At 36.7% G+C, this 21287-nt stretch overlaps 2 protein-coding genes across 2 annotated transcripts; both read right to left on the reverse strand.

Annotated features, from left to right (window-relative positions):
* Positions 1-4290: 4290 nt before the first annotated feature.
* LOC126471338 (uncharacterized) lies at positions 4291-5355 on the reverse strand. Its single transcript, XM_050099459.1, has 4 exons — positions 5225-5355; positions 4937-5134; positions 4637-4859; positions 4291-4515 (listed from the first exon to the last, which is right to left on the reverse strand). Exons 1-4 carry the CDS (start codon positions 5353-5355, stop codon positions 4291-4293), a joined length of 777 nt encoding a protein of 258 aa, XP_049955416.1.
* Positions 5356-5430: 75 nt separating this feature from the next.
* Positions 5431-6501, reverse strand: LOC126469628 (uncharacterized). Its single transcript, XM_050096754.1, has 2 exons — positions 5722-6501; positions 5431-5636 (listed from the first exon to the last, which is right to left on the reverse strand). The coding sequence occupies exons 1-2, from the start codon at positions 5895-5897 to the stop codon at positions 5507-5509; spliced, it is 306 nt and encodes a 101-aa protein (XP_049952711.1). The 5' UTR covers positions 5898-6501; the 3' UTR covers positions 5431-5506.
* Between the last annotated feature and the right edge of the window lie 14786 nt (positions 6502-21287).

Consider the following 21287-nt stretch of genomic DNA (forward strand, 5'->3'; position numbering starts at 1 on the left):
TTTATCCAAATGATTATACGGATTCTTGTGAAAAATTTGAAGAAACGCAATTACCACAAAAGAAAAATTTTACAATAAATTAAGCGATTGTCATATAACTGATGAAGATTATAAACATGCAAAATGAGTTTGGGAAAAATTCAATATGAAAAATCTTGGTGAATATCATGATTTGTATCTTAAAACTGATTTACTATTGATAACTGATAAAACAAACATATAATCTAGGTCCTTCTTGGTATTTTACATCACCAGGTTCATCTTGTGATTTTAAGGAACCATTTGCACTCGAGCACAGACGATAATTAATTTACTTAACTTAGCTTATATGTATCGATTTTTAAGACAAGAGAAAGCAATACAAAGTAATTAACTCCACTCTCTTGTCGCAGCGAGTAGGCATCTACGCTCTTATGTCATTTGTTGTCCGAGAAAGACAATATTTTGTGCAGCTCCACAGGTAGCCATATTGAAGAGCAGAATTAATAAGTCGCTCTCATTTGTGAATTATCTGCAATTATTTACCTATAATTTTACATGTCATTCATATAGTAATGTATTTGTTGTAATGAATATATGTTTTATTTAATCGTATGCTTTTCTCTGTTTTAGTAGTTTTAGTCACCCCATTGTCATGATTGAAGCTCAGGTCTACAAAAAATATATAATGAGCCCGGGCTATGTTCCGTACATCTTCGGACATGCGAAGTTCGATAAATCCACGGCGTAAATTTTAATCTCTCAATCAGTTATCCAACCAAACAAATAACAATTATTATTATTATTACATGTTATTATTATTATTTCATTTTACTTTTTTATTTGTTAAACTGGTGACTATGTGCCAGGATTCATTATTGTATCTGTACTACAACTAAATGTTCTTTCTCATCTACATCCTGACCGGCAACAACCTATGTGACGAGAATATTGAAGAAAACCAATAAAATCTGGAGACAATTTGGACTGGAAATGCAATCTTCACATCATGACATCATGTACGGTAAGACGCAGCACTCACGCATCCACAATTGATTCCAAGCACATTTTCATTAAAAATTATTTTTATCAGCATTAAATTCAATATTCAGTTTCCATTCAGTAATTTTTTCCAAGTTCCGCACAATCTCATTATTCAGACGATTACATTCAGATCCAACAATACGCAAGTTACATTGCACAATATGGCCGACATTGTACAAGATTCAAGAGACATGGCTAGTCACCATTAACACTTATGCTACTTTCTATCTTTTAAGTCATATCTCAATCATTCTCAATCATTTAAACATACATATAGGCAGTACATTTTCACACTACGCATTTAAACAATTTTTTTCTTGCACACGATATGGTAAAAACTCGACACCAGTACACTATGGAACAACAATCAAGTAACGCAAACATGGATACACAGACACATCCAGACACAGAAATTGATACAGACACACAAACACATCAAAATAACCTGCTACACACACACACACAAACGCCGAAAGGAGCAATTCAGATCTAAACCTGAGAGACCACATCACGTCTAATGGTGCGGCGGGGGCAAGCTCATTTTGCAATCAAAATTTTGCCCCTATACTGAATTCAATTTTGGAAGCCATATCCAATATTAAGCAAGATAATGACGAAAAGTTCACACAATTAATGACAGACAATCCAGCTTTCAGAAATGAGATAAAATCAGACTTCGTCACACTGAGTCAAAAGGTAGATGAAATTAATACACGTCTTTCCAAACAGGTCGAAGATCTTACGCAAAAATTAGAAAATTTAGAGTTATGACAAAGCGACAATGCCAATCACATCCATGATTTGACAAAAACCTGTGAAACTATTAATTGCAAATTAGAATCAAACATGCATGCATGTGACGAAATTAATTTAAAGGTGAATACAATGGAAACAAACGTAGCTGACATTCACAAACAGATTCACACAACAATACAGAGAGAGGCTGAACCCCATTTCTCTCGCATTAATTCACAATTTAAAGAATGGACAGCACACAAAGTCCAAATTTTTGAAGATTGTATACAAAACAAATTGCCACGTATTGTGCACGATTCTGTAGTGGAATAGATGAACAGCAATAGACAAGTAATCGATGAAGATATGCAAGCAGAGACAACTCAATGCTAAGCACAACAGAATAGTACACCCACTACACATTTTAATGCACACAGAAGAAAATCTAGATTCGGAAATGAACACGTACACACACGAATTTCAACACTCAAATACACAATACACTGACACGCATAGCAACAGATACCCATCACCTGAAATACAATACAATTATCATTTTGATGAAGAACCATGTACATACAGGGACGAATTCAATGATTACACGGAAAGAAACAGACAAACACGTAACAAGGAAGAAGAAAGTCTATTCAAGCACCATAAATTCCAATCCTTTATACCAGGTAAAAACGCTGTACACCCTGTCATCTTCTTAAAAGCTTTTAGGAACGCATTCTCACGTTAGTCGAGTGACCACAAACGCATTGCACATGTTGTGGATTACATTCAAGGGGACGCTACTGTCTGGGCTTACCACGAAAGCGACAGATGTGTAACATACGAGCAGTTTGAACGCGCCTTCTTCAATAAGTTTAGGTCACCCACTGTGCAGGAACGAATCCGCAAACAAGTCACTCAACCCGAACACTTCAATCCTAAAAACGGCAATTTGCGCCGATATTTCGAGAAGTACCTAAACATGATACACTTCCTTAATGAACCAGTGAAACCAAAAGATGTGATCCGATCACTTAAAGCATGACTTCCTTTTAATATTAAAGAGAAAATATTGTACTTACCGTACGACGATCCTGAATATAAGTTAGATGCTGTTGATTTACTGTATGAAGAACAAGAACCAACACACAACTCACGCAGTAGGAATCAACATGTCTACATTGCCACATTACCAAACACACAGCAAAATTCACAACAACACACAGTAAACATGCAAAACAATCACCAAAACTCACAGCTGCACACAAACAACAACTGTAACTATACACAGGGGGATAACCCATACAAAAAACGAAGAAACGACAATTTTAATTCAAGAAGGAATAACGGAAACAACAACGGACGCAAAGACAAACAGAAACACTGGCAAAGAAACAACAACACAGATTACACAAGAAATGGAACACCTACACAGCACACACTGATACCCTGAACACTTTACTATGCAGATTCACACAAGCTGGTATCACTGCCAATCTGTGTAAATCTAAATTTGCTTGTTCTGAGATCAAATACCTAGGACACATCATCAACACACAAGGCATTAAACCTGACCCTTCAAAATTAGATGCTATCAGACATTTCATCAGTCCCACTACAAAGAAACAGTTAAAATCATTTCTCAGTCTATGCTCATTTTTCAGACGATTCATACCTAAACAGTTACTCCATAGCAGATACTTATTACACTTATTAAAGAAGAATCAGATATGGATTTGGAACCAAGACTGTGAAAATGACTTCACTATGTAAGTAGGCTGTTTGGGTTTTTTTATTGGTAACGCCACCTCTGTATGAAAATCACTGGCTGTGCTGTGTGCAGTCTGTGGCTGCTTTGCATTGTTGTAATACTCGCCATTGTAGTGTTAGGCAGCTGGCTGTGAACAGCGTGTAACGTTGCGCAGTTGGAGGTGTGCCGCCAGCGGTGATGGATGTGGGGAGAGAGATGGCGGAGTTTTGTAATTTGTGATGAACTGCTATGTATCCTCCTGAGACCTGGCGACAATCGTCATGACTTTTTTGGGAAACAGATATTCTGTACCTGTTAAACAGAAGATCCACAAAAGATTTTCTTTTTTTCTTTTACATTCATGGTTTTCTGAAGTGTTCATTACAATGGACACTGGGTCTTGGAGACATATAAGTAAATATTAGAAAGGAAGTTGAAAATGTAAAAAAAAGTACTTTATTAGTAGTTTATTGAACAAAATACAGTCTTATTAGGCAGATGTTACTTGAATCATTCACTGATTATTAATTTAAAATAATAAATAAAAATTTAAAAAGTAAAATAAATGACAAATTTTGACAGTTTTATTTCTGATGATACTCAGAGAAACAGTTTTTCTGTGATGATAGACAGACGAAAACTGAACAACCTTTGCACTTTATTTTGGTTTTCTTCGTGCAGCCACTGTTCTTACACCTCGTGCTATTTTTCAACCCAGTCATTCCTGGCAAATGAGTTACAGCAGGTGAAGGTGATTGTGGTGGCAATAATCTTCGCCTTTTAGGAGTTTACTCCTCATCATCTTCATCAGAATGTTGTTCCTCTTGGCCCCTTAACAAATGCTCAGCAATTCCAATTTTGAAATCAAGGTACTGCAGGATATTCTTCTTTGGCTCGTCATTCTTAAGAAATTCTAATTTTGAAACCAAGGTACTGCAGAATATTCTTCTTTGGCTCATCGTTCTTAATTCGGTCACTTCTGTACTGAATCCAGCTATTTGCAATTCCCAGATCTATGAAATGAAAAATAGTTTTTACAGTCCACTTTCTGGTTCTGGTGCAGATCCTGTAAAAACTCATCATTCTGTCAATCAGGTCTATGCCACCCGTATTTTTATTGTAACAGCTGATTACTGCTGGACAGGGAACCTGAATGTATCTCCGATCTTTTTTTGACCACCTTTTACATTGATCCATAGGGTTCTTCCCAACCTTCGTCGATGCAGTTATGACTAGCTTTTGGACATACCATTTTACAATAGAAATGTGTTTGTCTTTTCTCACTGTCTGGTCAACAGATCCACATCCTTGATTTGCAAGAGTCTTGTCTGCTGTCAGATGGACTGCTCTGAGTATTCTTGACTTCACGACTGTTCCAGTGGCAGGCAAGTTTTTTCAGCCAATGATTTCAGTAAAGGAACAGAGGTAAAATACCTATCAAAGAACACCTGTGTTCCTTCTGGAAGACTCTGGCAAAGCCTGAGGACTGCCGAGGCTCCTATTCCTTGTTTTAATTGTTGACCAATAGCATCTGGGAATGTTCCTTTACCATGATAAATCTCAAAGTCAAGGACTAGTCCTGAAGGAGCAGCCAACACAAAATTTTTAAGCCCTTCAGGATTTGGCTTTCCCCTGACAAATTTTTTTATTGCACATGCTCCAGTAAATGGGATCATTTGTTCATCCACTGCCACTTCAGGAGTTCAAGGTAAACTGAGGCACGCTCTCTTTACACATTCTAAAAGTGGCCTTATTTTCCACAACTTATCTTTCCTTCTAGTTTCCTCTGTTACAGCATTATCGTCTGTCACCTTCAAATTACTTCTAATGGTGAGGTATTGGTCTCGAGTCATGATTTCAGTAATGTTAATAACTCTTGTTGTTTTACCCCAGTAATCCTAACTCTAGGGTATCTCAAACAAGGCATTAGTATTGTTGCTCCAATAAATACCTGCAATTCCTTGGCAGACAGCTTTAAAGACCTTCCAGTCTGCTGTAAATATCTCATATTGTCAAGTTCAGACGTATCCTAAAAAAGGCCAAGTCAAAGTATTGCTGAAAGTAGTCCATGATCTGCTTCTCATTATGTTCTGCAACTTCCGTGGGTGAGAAGGTAGCCTGGAGTCCCTCAAACCTGAAATTTAGAAACAAAGCATGAAGGAAAGATTGAAAATATCAGGAATAATAGAAAATTATTTACAAGAAGGTACCACACTTACCTTTCGCATTTCTCCCAAAACATCCTGCAATTCTGTGAAGAACTCTCGGCATCATCAGAATTATCAGTACTGCTGCTACTATGTTCATTTGGGGAAGGAACATTGCGTTGCTGCACAGCATCACCTGCCAGATCAAAATCACCATCCTCCTCCTCACTAATCTCAAGATCTGACATGTCTCCATTCAAGAGAAGTTCTAAAATTTCTTCTGAACTTAGCTTTGATCTGTATCCTTTAAGAAAATAATTGTTTTAACATAGTGTCTACTTTCCTTACAGAAAATAATTATAGTGGTGTATCAGATAATGTCACTGAGCAGCAGTCACAACACGAAATGTATTGGAAATTAGCGAAGGTAATCACCACTAATGCCTACGAAATAGTGCTCAGAAATGTGACTTCAAGTCCCAGCGTCCACTACAGTGGACATTACTGTTTTGCAAAGATAATTTATGGAAATACACAGTACTACCAAACCTTATTGCACAGAAAGGTTGTATAAGCACCACTTATAGATACTGTCTACAATAGGTCCTTTTTTTCATAAAATAAATTTCGAAAAATACACAATAATGATGGAGAACTCACCTGCTATTGTAACACATCAAAAACAAAGCTGCTACTTGGTGCCAAGTAATCGTAGTGACTGTTTCTCCCACCAGATGGCTACAGCATCCAGTCCATTCAAATGTGCCACAGGTATTACAACAGAAAATGCAGAATCTTTGACAGCAGGACAGGAAACTCGATGTCCATTATAATGGACATCAGGTCTCAGGAGGATATATTATGACTTTTGATGATATTAAGGTAAACACATTGTTTGTTCTCTATTAATATCTTTCATTTGCTAACTATCCCTATCAGTAGTTAGTGCCTTCAGTAGTTTGAATCTTTTATTTAGCTGGCAGTAGTGGCGCTCGCTGTATTGCAGTAGCTTGAGTAGCGAAGATTTTTGTGAGGTAAGTGATTTGTGAAAGGTATAGTTTAATGTTACTCAGGGCCATTCTTTTGCAGGGATTTTTGAAAGTCAGATTGCGTTGCGCTAAAAATATTGTATGTCAGTTTAAGGACAGTCATGTATAATTGTTCAAAGGGGACGTTTCATATGTCGACCCTGCCAGGATACCTCACTGGAATCTTCTCATTTTTTTCTTGTAGTTTGTGTAATTAGTGTAGCTATTGTTTATTGATAGCGCGTAATCATAGAGAGAATTTCCTTTGTAGTTGTAGTTTTTCATTGTTGTACAGTAAAACAGTTGTGGCATGCATGTAGATTTGCACCAAGTATTTCGCAGCTGCGCTGGCAATTAAGTAGACATTAATTCCATTGCTATGTTATTTTATTTTGCTATTCAAATTGCGCTTTTCTGTGTTATTGTGTGAAATATTGTGACAATTATGGCGTGTGAAAAACATAATACTAGGCTCCAAAGTAAACTGAGAAATGACAGTGAAGACGAAAGCAGTGTGTTAGCGCCGCAGAGTATTGAATTAACTAATGTTAAAAGTAGTAATTTGGTAATTGCGCATAGGGAAATGGAGCGGGCGGCAAACAGTGATGTAGACAGTGAAACAGGTAGTGAACAGGGAAGCGTTATCGATCGATTGGTCGGCAACAGCTCGCCTCAGGAATCGGGAATGACAGAACACAATATTACAAATACTGCAGACTCAGGTTTTGGGTTCTCACCGTTTTCTCAAATGAGTCAAGACACATTTTCCGCTTGTCAAAATGTGAATGTTGCAGGTGCAACTTCACTGCCGAAAAGCCCTGAGGAACATGTTTCAGACACCAGTGCATTGTTATTACAATTAATGCAACAAATGGGACAAAAGCTTGAAAAGTTAGACACAATGGAACAACACCAGAGACAAACACAGCAACAGTTAGACACAGTGGAACAATTATACATGACTGTGCTTAAACTGACACACAATATTTTGTTAGCGCAACGCAATCTGACTTTCAAAATTCCCTACAAAAGAATGGCCCTGACTAACATTAAACTATACCTTTCACAAATCACTTACCTCACAAAAATCTTCGCTGCTCAAGCTACTGCAATACAGCGAGCGCCACTACTGCCAGCTAAATAAAAGATTCAAACTATGGAAGACACTAACTACTGATAGGGATAGTTAGCAAATGAAAGATATTAATAGAGAACAAACAATGTATTTACCTTGATATCATCATATATAAATATAGCAGTTCATGACAAATTTCAAAACTCCGCCATCTCTCTCCCCATATCCACCACTGCTGAACACAACAACAGCTTCAAAAGTTAGACTCATTGGGACAAACTCTTGAACAAACGCGTGAAGATTTAACTACTGAGTTACATAACATTGAATCGAAATGTCAAAAAGTCTGTAATGACGTAAAAACTCAAATTTGTGATCATTTTCAACCTATTTTTTCGCGGCATGAAAATGCATTACAGAATCACGAAGCAGCCATAAAAGAACTGCAAATTATTGTTCATGAAAATCATGAGACCTTGCAAGCTAAATTTGACTCAGTTGCATCTACCGATTCGGTTACACAACTTGCAAAAACTCAGGAAAACTTAAAGGACACAGTAGATACTCTGAAACTTGGTTCAGAAAAACACACTGAGGAAATGAGTACACTATCGGAGAAAGTAGCCGAACTTTTGGATCAGTTCACTAATTTATCTACGAAGGTAGATAATAATCTGATTGACGCAAGACCGATAGTCTTTAATGACACAGAAGAGTACGAACAAATTAGGAAATTCAAACAAAATCAGAATCAAATTAATACACAACACCAAAGAGAAATCCGGGAAGTACAAGATCAGCTGACACAGGTAATACAAGAATTACATATTTCAGAGGACACTCGCGCTCCAACACGGGAAGAGGGACTTAGAAATACGGAAAAGCCGCAAAATAATAACACAGGGCATTTCGGAAGTTATGAAAGAAATTGGCAATGTGCACCGAATTTTGAGATGGAACGGCCGACACGACCTAACAATGACCGATATGCGACTCGCCGACATTATGATTTTGACTATAAGCTGTTCATTACTACACGTAAATTCAAAACATTTAAGAATTCTGGCAACGACATTCATCCACAAGCATGGCTCCATCAATTCTCTGATTGTTTTCCTCCCAACTGGTCGTTGGAACACAGATTAGAATTTATGTGTGGCTACTTAGAGAATGAACCAGCTGTAAGAATGCGATCGGTCATTCACGATTGCCACAGTGAAGGAGAATTTTACCATGCCTTCCTCTCAGCAAATTGGTCTCAAGCCACACAAGACCGAATAAAACATGGTATCATAATGATGAAACATTTCGAACAATCTGAATTCTCCAGTCTTGTGAAATATTTTGAAGACATGTTGCACAAGAATCAGTACCTGTAAAACCCATACAGCCCCTCAGAACTCATCCGCATTTGCTTAATCAAATTACCTGAACATTTACGACATATTATTTTGGCAGGACGTTGCAAAGACGACATTGAACCTTTTCAGGGACTGTTACAAGAACTGGAAAGTGACACTGACAATCGCGGAACGCAGGAGCCCAACAATTACAGATCACATCAGTCGCAATTCCGCGATGAAAGAAATAATAACTGGACGCGACAAGGCTATTCTCACAACACAAATCGTGACCGAAACAGACACCACCCGTATTACAACCGTTGGCAGAGTAGTAATAATTACAGGGAAAGATCACCTCTCCGCGGTAGTGACTATCACAGAGACAATCAGAGAAACAGACAATTTGGGAACCAAAATAATTATTATCAAGGGAGACAGAATAACTTTAGACGCAACGGTCCAGCGTGCAGTTACATTTCAGGGAGACATTCTCCACCACTTAACCGACAAGAAAGAAACTACAGGAACTACCTACATGACGACAGACGATGTGATCGTAACGACAGACCTGAATTGCATCAGAACTGGTGGGATTTAAACAGGGCAGGGCCCTCTCGTCCGGTGAATTTGTAGAAGTTAGGTCTCCAAATTCCAATAACGACGCTCGCCAACAAAGAGACAATAGGCAATGACTCACACCGCTGGCAGCCACAAAACGTTCTTATGACACTAACGACGCAGCTGCCGTAGCTAGTAATTACGTAAAAATGGAAGACATTATGGACATCTTACTCCAAGAACACGACGTAAAACATAACAACATTGCATATCCTGTGATTCACACTACAGTAAATGACATAAAATTTACGGCAGTACTTGACTCTGGCAGTCCCATTTCAGTAATCAGTGAAACAGCCTTTAGCAAATGCAACAAATCGAACGATTGCCCCACACTTCCGTTACGTAAGATTAAATTACAAGGTGCAATCTTTGGAAAAAGTGTAGATGTACGCCAACAAACCAATTTAGAATTCTTTTGTCAAAGCCACAGCTTCTCTATGAACTTTCTCATTGTTCCATTATTGTCGACGGAAATTATATTGGGAGTAGACTTTTTGAATGAATACAAAGCAATCTTAAACTTTCACGATGCTGAAATAAGTTTAGAGAAAGAAGGTAAGTCAATAGCTTTGAAATTTGAAGATTGGCTCTCAAACCATGACGAGGAAATTATTCGGCTTTACCTTCTGTTAGACAACATTTCGGACTTTTCTACGGAACTAGACACTAACAATCACTCTGCAAGTACTGACAGGGATGATATCGACGGCGCATTTGACACTAATAAGTTAATTCAGAATAAAATTCAAACAATTGAGAATTGTAATGACACTGATAGGCAGGACCTTTTTGAGATTTTACAAGCACATTCCACAGTTTTTACTCATAAAACAGGAACAATCAAGGGATTTCAATACCAATTTCGTGTTCGTGAGCATACTAAATTTTGTGTTAGACCATATGTAATTCCAGCACATTTTAGGGACCGTGTTAGAACAGAAATACAATCTATGCTCGACGAGGGCATTATTGAGCCTGCAGTAAGCTCATACAACAATCCATTACATGTTGTTGAGAAGGAAAATGGATCGATCAGGCTTGTCTTAGATTCGAGACAAATCAATATGATCATTATTCCTGACACAGACAGGCCGCAAACGTTAGAAGAACTTCTTCAAAATTTTAATGGTGTAAAAGTGTTGTCTTCCATTGATCTCAGATCCAGCTTTTATCAGATCGAACTTCATCCAGAATGTAGAAAATACACAGCTTTCCTTTGTTTCGGAGTTTGTTATCAGTTTCGGAAACTTCCCTTCGGTTTGAACATTTCTTCAGCAGCATTCATTCGCGGGCTAAATTCCATATTACCTGAGTTCTTAAAACGTCACATCACCTTATATGTGGACGATATTCTAATAGCAGAAGCTTCATGGGAACTACATAATCGCATCCTCAACAGTTTGTTACGTATTTTTGCAGAATCTGGAATTACAGTTAACTTGGAAAAGTCTGAATTCGGTAGGTCAAAGGTGAGGTTTTTGGGACATATTATTTCTTCTGAAGGCATTCAGCCGGATCCTGAAAAGTTAGAAGCAATCAGAGCCATTCCAGTTCCATCCACAAAAAGACAAGTCCGCAGTTTTCTAGGTCTTGTAAATTTTTACCGTCGTTTTCTGAATATGCAAATTCTTGTTACACCAAAACTTTGTTCTCTCACTGGAAAAAATACTATTTGGAACTGGGACGAACAAGCACAGTTGGAATTCAATTCTTTGAAAGAAGCGTTACTTCACGCGCCAATCTTAGCTCATCCAGATCTGTCACAAGATTTCTGCCTTAGCACGGATTCTTCTAAAGTCGGTCTTGGTGCCCATTTATTTCAAGAAGCCACAGAAAATGACACTACTGTTCAGAAAACCATTGCTTTTGCTAGCCGAGTGCTAACAAAATCTGAAAAAAATTATTCCGTTACTGAATTAGAAGCTTTAGCTATCGTTTGGGCATTTAACAAATTCCGTTTCTTTCTTTCTGGTAAGCACGTAAAAGTATACAGTGATCATCGTGCATTACAATTTCTTATGTCTTCAAAATTAAATCATGACAGGTTAAAACGTTGGGCATTGTTTCTGCAAGAATTCCGCTTCACAATACTCTACATTCCCGGTAAGTAGAACATTGTTGCGGACGCACTGTCACCCGCACCGGCTGGGCTTGAGAAAAGTAACACAGAAGGCAACCTCGAGAAAAATTTCAGTATTCTTTACATTCAGAAAGTCGCCTTTGAAAACTTCATCACCACATCTTTAAAGGACATTGCTCATGAACAAGATAAAGATCCGATTTGGAAAGACATCAAGAGCAAATGGCATGAAACGACACACACTCAGATTCGGCATTATTATCTGGTTAGAAACAACATACTTTTCAAACGCTGCACTGTTGATGACAAGCTATGGGTACTTTGCATTCCAGACGATTTTGTTAATAAGCTCATTTGGTACATTCATTTCAGCTATGCACATTTTGGCCCACGAAAATATTATCATATCCTTCGAACGACTTGTTATTTTAACAATATGGAAAAGCGAATTCGAAGTGTCTTGTCTATTTGTAAACTTTGTCAAAAGGCGAAACCATCTACTGTCTCACATTGTGCTCCGTTGTTTCCTATCATTCCTTCTAAATTAAAAGAATTTGCTGCTGTTGATCTCTTGGGACCGCTTGTCAGAACATCTAATGGATTTTCGTACGTTCTAGTCACTGTTGAACTTACTTCAAAATTTGTTTCTTTCACTCCATTACGTAAAGCCACTGGACGGTCTGTATCCAACGCCTTTGTTAAAAATTTCTTATGTGAAGTTGGACATGTTAGTAAAGTCATTTCAGATAACGGACCGCAATTCAGATCTGCTGTTTGGTCACGCATGCTTCGCAACCATAAAATCAAACCCGTTTTTATTTCATTGTACTCACCACATTGTAACCCGTCTGAACGGATTATGAAAGAAATCAATAAGCTTTGCAGACTTTATTGTCACAGAAAGCATCAGCATGGGACAGATATTTACACTTATTTCAAAACGTGCTGAATGAAATGCCTCACGACTCCACTGCTTTACCACCTACTCTTGTACTGAAGAATGAAGAACCACCGAACAGAATCAGAGAGCTTGTACCTTTCCCGAATACACGTAAACTTCGACACAAAGACATAATTGATTTGGCTCTTAAAAATATAAAATCTGCAGCAGACAAAAGGAGAAAACTACACGGTAAAGCAAATGCAAAGAAGTTGTATATTGGTCAGAAAGTTCTCATTAAAGCTCATTCATTGTCACATAAGAAGAAACACTTGACTCACAAATTCTTTCTAGTTTACAATGGACCATACAGAATCCGACGTATACCACATGATAATTGCGTTGAAGTTGAAACTCTGCGTACTAGGAAGAATAAAGGTTTACACCACATTTCACATGTAAAACCATTTATTGAGAGATAATCTGCTTTTTAACTTAGTCTTTGGTATAAAACTTTTCACTTCACATTTCTAGTATGCTTTGTCAGACTTAGAATCTGTTAACATACAACAATGTTTGAAGTTAAATATCCAATCAAGTACCAAGAGAACTTATTTAAACAGAAATGACGAATGCATTGTTATAGTGAACAGACGTCACAGTGTTATTGTGTGTGTACATTCTTGCTTGTTAGTTGCACAATTATGGAACGACTATAAGGCTTACATACTTAGAACATTTACCAGTACTGCTAATGAGATTTTAATGCAACATTTTGGTTGACTTGAAAATATATTCTGGATTTAAAGTACTTTCTGTGAGATACCAGATGACACAGTGTTAGTTTATGTGACAGCTACACGATTTTTATCACGACACTACTAATGAGTGACAATTTACAATGTTGCTTTTGCGGTGTATCTGTTTTATATCTGCACAGTTTTCTGAATTCTTCTGGAAACAAAAACATGTTTTAGTAGTAACTTTTGTGGTATAGCAACAATGAGACAGCCTTTTTCGTGGCACAACAATACGTTACTGTACAGTACTTTCTTCATCACGCCAATAAGCATAATAACTACAATATCTATACGCAAAGCATCTCACTTTTGTTTATCATGAGGTAAGTACATTGACTTCTGCAGAACTTAGCTTTTGGAGGACGATAACTACGACACTTCCACAGAGATTATGGTGCAACAAGACGCACATTTAGCGCTACAGGACACGTATTTGAGTGATTAATTTTGTACTTAAAACATTTATTTTTAAAGATATTTGAAGTACAATGATACAAAGGTTTTCAGTGATACATTTCATTTCATTGCTGTAATCTGTAACACCTGAGGGTATAATTACATTAATCCTCAGGGGGGTACACGCTTACTTTGTGTACCATGTGTTTGGCAAGCACAAGGAGCCCTAGCTAATATGGTATTTGCTTATACAACTTGACACATCGGTACCATATTTCTCTAACACACAAATTACACACCTATCTGATCATTTAACAGAGAAATAAACTTTTTTACTACATCAGTGACACATGTTTACGCAATTACACAGTTGGATAACTTCACACTTATGAAATTGTATTTTGTCTGCACTGTGTGAACTGTTCATATTTTTTCGGAACCATTGTGATACTATGAGAGCGTTGAATGTCGTATTTCGTAAGTGAGCATGATTTTTAAAGTACGTTTGAGGTAGATGACACTGTCATATTGACAAGATTTTGTTTCTACACATTTGCAATGCAAATTCTCGACCCGTGAAATTTTGTGTATGAGACTGTCACTGTAGCGGAAACTGCTGTCGTAAATATTTCCGTAAGAAAGTTAAGTGACCACCTGCACGTAATGCGTCGTGGGCACCCAGCTGTGTCAGACGCCGAGAGAACAAGTCATTAGTGAGTGCCTCATCAGAAGCACAGGTAGAAAAAAAGAAAGGGGAGGCCATTGTCCTCGCTATTGACATTTCCTTGTTGAAAGCATACTGTGGAGCTCGTAATTTATGATATTTACTAAAATGCCTAATGAAATGATTAGAAACATTTTACATCTATTGTCTTTGTAGTTAAGAGATTGCTCATTTTGTTTAATATCTGGTTTCCAGCTGTGCTGCAGCATTGGTTTTATAAAATAAACTTAAATGCATCTGCTAATGTGAACACTTTATGTCAACAGATTTATTTAATAATTATTTTCTGATCCACATTCTTCGAAAAAGGAGCTCTTGGAATGGAGAGAACAATAAGAAGGGACTAATAACAGTAACTGCATCTATAATTTTCTTTTCAAGTACTTGGTAATTTCTTTTGTAGAATAATTTGTGGTGCACCACTTTAATTACATAGACATTAAGGTGTGAATATACATTTCCCTTATCTGCATTCTTGTTTTTACTGTAATATTTTTTCTGCTTGAGCTATGTCATGTTTAGCTATAAGTTACTGCTGTTTGCCAGGCATAGTGTTACTGAATTTGACTTTGTGTTACTCTGCTAAGCCAGTTTTACTACTCATTTATTTTTCTTGTTGCTGCACATTGGCTCATATTAGTTGTAATGTTGCATTGCTTGGTAATTTAGATTTACTGTAGCTTGCTTTGCAATTTTCCATATTTTTGATCATTGCTGTTTGTGTTAATTGTTTTGTGCTGCTGCATTGCCTCGTCCCTTAGTTTAGCATCTGAGCTCAGTAGATTTAAGTTAGCTTAAGAGGGGGTAGACTACATAATAAACTGACTATGGACAATAGAAAAAAGAATGCATTGAGAAGTTATATGAAAAATATTTGGGCCAAAATGAGTATTGTACACTGAGAAATAATTATATTGAAAGAAATATGAATAGAATACAGAAAGCAGGTATAGATAGGACTTTTTGGGAATAATGATGAATGAAGGGAGATCTCCAAGAAGTAAAGAAAGTTTTGTTTGCAAAATACTGCAGTACAACAAGCCCTGTCCTTTCCTTTTGTATTATCCCACTATATGTTTGTGTACCCTTGTGTATTTGTTTTCTTCCTGTCTCTGTGTAGTTTCATAGGATTTTTTCTTCTTCTAATACTAAGCTACGTTCACTAAGATGAGGAATACTGTTATCCTCAAATATAATTGGCATTAATAATATGTTATTTACCTTGTAAATATGCTTAGACATTATTTATTCTGTTTTGTTTTAATGCTCATGTGTAAAGTTGATGTTCCAAAAGTTATTCTGATCTTTTATGTATCTACTTATCTCATAATTCCTGTAACATTGACGTATATGTTCATTTCTATTCTTTTGTAAAGCCTGTTTTACTACAAATGTTATCTGTATTGTTATGTTCTTTAATGATGTATTTTGTACCTTTGTTATTGTATTCTTATGTTATAAAATTGTACTTGACACCAGTTCATCATATTATTAACATGTAAGTTCCATTTCACTGCACACGTTTCTGTTGGTCATAGTATATGGACAATATGTGAGAAGTAGGGACTGTTAGTGTTTGCACGTGTGTTAATAATTCAGCAAGGGACTGGATAACAGCATTGCTGGTTCTAAGGACAATTCCAAAAACTTTGTGAGTGCACAAGTGGTGGTTATGGACTTGCTATATTATCCGCAAGACTCTTCAATGGTGATTGTGCACCTGCACAGTCACAACAGATGGCTGTTGGCTATCTCTACAAGGACTACAGTGGGTCTACATCTTTGATGATCCATCAATACCATTATTTCTACAAGGACTGCAGTGGGTCTGCACCTCTGGTGGCCCACCAATACCGTAATCTCTACCAGGACTACAGTGGGTCTGCTCTGTGATGACCTACCTACCAATACTCTTCAAAATTTCGACTGACTCTGCTGTGGGTTTGCTCTGTTGTGGCCCATTACCTGTATGCATGTCAAGAGTCAGCACTGTCTTTCCGTTGGAAGGACAACACTACTTCTTCAAGACTGCTTGGAAATCCACTACTTCCGTGTGCATTTTCTTCTACTGCTCAGACTTTGAGAAAAACACTACTATTTTACCGTAATGAAAGATCAGGACTGTCTTTATGGACTGTGAGAAAATTTGAGCTTTTGACCAACATTGTATCAATAAGTGTGTGCATTTGATTTCTTTGTTATTGTAATTATGAAAATTTTTTTTCAAATCTGTATTGGCCACTGCCCAAACCAATTTGTAAAATTTTTTGTGGGGAGCATGGGGGCTATGTAAGTAGGCTGTTTAGGTTTTTTTATTGGTAATGTCACCTCTGTATAAAATCACTGGCTGTGCTGTGTGCAGTCTGTGGCTGCTTTGCATCGTTGTAATACTCGCCATTGTAGTGTTAGGCAGCTGGCTGTGAACAGCGCGTAGCGTTGCGCAGTTGGAGGTGTGCCGCCAGCAGTGGTGGATGTGGGGAGAGAAATGGCGGAGTTTTGTAATTTGTGATGAACTGCTATATATATTATGACTTTTGATGATATTAAGGTAAATACATTGTTTGTTCTCTATTAATATCTTTCATTTGCTAACTATCCCTATCAGTAGTTAGTGCCTTCAGTAGTTTGAATCTTTTATTTAGCTGGCAGTAGTGGCGCTCGCTGTATTGCAGTAGCTTGAGTAGCGAAGATTTTTGTGAGGTAAGTGATTTGTGAAAGGTATAGTTTAATGTTACTCAGGGCCATTCTTTTGCAGGGATTTTTGAAAGTCAGATTGCATTGCGCTAAAAATATTGTATGTCAGTTTAAGGACAGTCATGTATAATTGTTCAAAGGGGACGTTTCATAACTAAAATCAAAGAAGCACTAGTAAATTCTAAGATGCTGGAACATCCAGACTTCAATTTGAACTTTTGTATTGCTTGTGATGCATCAAACATTGATTTGGAATGTTGCTTATTTCAACTTGTTAAAACAGAAACTTCAGAACATATTAAGATCATTGGTTTTTCCAGTGGGACTTTAATGGAATGTGAAAGATCTTGATCCAGCACAGAATTGGAAACAATATCTTTTATATGGGCATTTAAAAAGTTTAATTATTATCTGTATGGAAGACACACCACTATATACATTGACCATCAAGCACTTACCTTCCTTTTGTCATGTAAACTCATTCATCCTAGACTTACACGATGGGCACTTGCATTACAGAATTACTCTTTTGAAATCAAGCACATCAAGGGAAAAGGCAACACAACAGCTGACACACTTTCAAGGCTACCACAAGGATTACGCCATAACAATACAGACTTTGAGAACACACACGATTACAGAATACTACTCATGCAAGACAAACAGTTTACACAATACTACAAAGACCTATGCAAGAACATGGCAACACTACAAGATTTAAATCCACACTGGTACAAAATGAAACAAATCATAGCACAACAACACAGCAACACTTTACAAGACAGATACATGTTACACAACAACATACTTTTCTACAAAAGACACACAAATGCTACTAACTGGTGCATTTGCATACCACAAGATTCTGTACACAAACTCATTTCACACACTCACACAGTTTGGGGACACTACAGAACAAAGAAGTGTCTTAACAAGTTACATACATATTGCTATTTTCCAAACATGAGAAGAAAAATACATGATGTTATCAGCAAATGTCTCGTATATCAAAAATCCAAGCCACAAAATCAATCCACCAAAACAGATTTGCACTCTTATCTTACCCACTGGACCTGGAGAGATACTTTGTACAGATGTTAGCGGACCTCATCGAACTAGCATTGGTGGTTGTAAATACATTCTAGCATTTTATGACATATTTTCTAAGCATATCAAACTTTTTACCATTGAGTCACCCACAGCAAACACCATCATCAGAAGATTCACAAATGATTACATGACATACTGTGGAAAACCTAAAGCCATTCTATCGGATAACGCCACGTATTATGCAGGATTCACCTTGAGAAAATTTCTGAAGGACAATAACATTAAGACCATCTTTATTTCAAAGTTTCATGGATCAGCCAACCATTGTGAGAGAATTTTTAGAGAATTAAATAGATTCATGAGAACTTATACCTCAACACAGCACATAAACTGGATACATTATCTACCACTTTTTGAGGAAATACACAACAATTTAAATATGTTCAACACACCCTATACTCCCAGAGAAATCATATTTGAGACAAAGGAAACTAATGATTGGAGCAACCCACTACCAAAATTTTCTGACACCAAACCTTCACACGAGGAGAAGGTAAGGGAAGTACTCATTGCAATTACTGAACAAGCTGACATTAGAAATAACAACTACAGTGCTAATCTTAAATGAAGGCAAAACTTTACAATAGGCGTGCAAGTTTTACTTTAGACCCACTACAAATCGTCATCACCTCTAAAACGTAATGTTAAGTGGCGTCCATTATATGAAGGTCCTTACACAATTATTGATATATCACACCCTGGAGCATATCTGTTACAAAACCCTAAGAATAAGAGAATTTTAGGTTTGTAGCCTCACAAAGATTTGAAAACTTTTAGCCCTTAGCAGAGTATGCTGATACAGCAACAAGGTAAGTCACATCTGTTACTTCAAGCTGGAAGAAGAAGAAGATATAAGCTATAATCTTAAGTATCTACATTTTACAGCACCAGCAGTAACAGCAGCAGCAAGAAGATAAGACACAGGAAGAACTAACAATTTTCATGCAAAGCACAGCTACTGATTATATTTATTAATACCCTGCAGCCAAGCTGACAGACTAAATGACCAGAGACAATTTCTGCCCTGAACCTGATATATTAATTAGCATGATACACATTTGATTTGCTATTCACACTCACACAACAGTCCACATAAACACAACGTGCACAAAAACACTCTATAGGAAATGACAAATGAGATTAATTGAGCAAGGCTATATACTTTATTTTATTTGTAGATGATACTTTGTGCATGTGCTAGTTTGGAATTGATTGTGGATGTGACGTGTCGTGTCTTATTGTAATCATGACTTTTCAGGACAGATCATTTCCAAGATGTTTTCTAACCTACTACGAAAGTTTATGTTGCAGGAAACATTTAATATCGAAGAACACTTCTTGTGTAGTACTGATGTAAAGGAAAATATACTTAAAACGAAAACTTTACAAAAAAAAACTAGACCTATAAGATAATGTTTTCTATGTCTGACCCATATGTATTTGTAAATATCTAGTTTAATGCAACTGAAAAATGTAAAATATGTATATGTATTACCAAACAATGTAATGTCAATCAATAGGTTCATGTTTCACAAAAAAAATTGTGAAGTGATATTTGTTATGTTTTGTGCTCTCTGTTGTGAATGAACATTTTGTTTTGCAACGAACAATGTATGAACAAGTTGTGTGCAAATTTTTAAAAAACGGTTCACTGTGCTCATGATGGGACACTATAGGTGACGTGAGTCGCAAAACCATGGCACACTTTTCGACGAAATGACAAAACAATATCCAGGAGACGACATACGCCTTTTGGAAGACGAAATATGGAGGTTATTGAGTAGATGTAACATGGACTGGTCAGTATGGAACCACTGATATCATGTATTCCCACCAAGACGAACCAAATTTTAACTATGTCTACCAAAGCACACTTCATTGCGGGATTATTGATCTACTACTTTTTTCTTCAACCACTTTCATCTCAATGTAAACAAAACGTGTGACACGTGATATTTATTTTAAAGTGCAAAGACTTTAGCACAGTATATACCATTTCTAACAAGTGACATTCTACACAGAATACGTTCACATATCTCTGAATATGCACATAAACATTAATTAATTTTATTTATTGAATGAATGTGTGTAAAAACATTTTGAAACGAAAGAGAACAATGGACTATATACCCAACAATTTTTTACAAAGTGACTAAGAACAAGTGAATATGAATTGTGAAATCAATGTTACAGTCTATGTATATATGTTATCATACAATGTTCAATTGCAGCAAGGATCTGTAGCCAAGTGGTAGTGCACTGGACACTGAAACTGAAGGTCCCATGTTCAATTTCGCATTAGATCAAGTATTTTTATTTTTCCCTTTCACTTGATTCTAAATATTATTTATTTATTAGTATAGATTTATGACATTTTATGTATGTTGAATCTGTGAAACATGATATGTAATAACTTATGATTCATGACATGACAAATAAAGAAAATACGTCAACAAATTGCACAGCTGCAGGTAGAACACCTTTGCCTTCGCAATTTGGGGGGCAGTTTAAGGAACCATTTGAGCTCGAGCACATACGATAATTAATTTACTTAACTTAGCTTATATGTATCGATTTTTTAAGACAAGAGAAAGCAAAACAAAGCAATTAACACCGCTCTCTTGTCGCAGCCAGTAGGCATCTACGCTCTTATGTTATATGTTGTCCTAGAAGGACATAATATTTTGTGCGGCTCCACAGGTAGACATATTGATATTTATTTGCAGAAAAGAGGTGCAGAATTAATAAGTCGCTCTCATTTGTGAATTATCTCCAATTTTTTACCTATAACTTTACGTGTCATTCATATAGTAATGTATATGTTGTAATGAATAAATGTTTTATTTAACCATATGCTTTTCTCTGTTTTAGTAGTTTTAGTCGCCCC

Source organism: Schistocerca serialis, chromosome 3, assembly GCF_023864345.2.
Source record: "Schistocerca serialis cubense isolate TAMUIC-IGC-003099 chromosome 3, iqSchSeri2.2, whole genome shotgun sequence".
Classification (NCBI taxonomy): Eukaryota; Metazoa; Arthropoda; class Insecta; order Orthoptera; family Acrididae; genus Schistocerca; species Schistocerca serialis.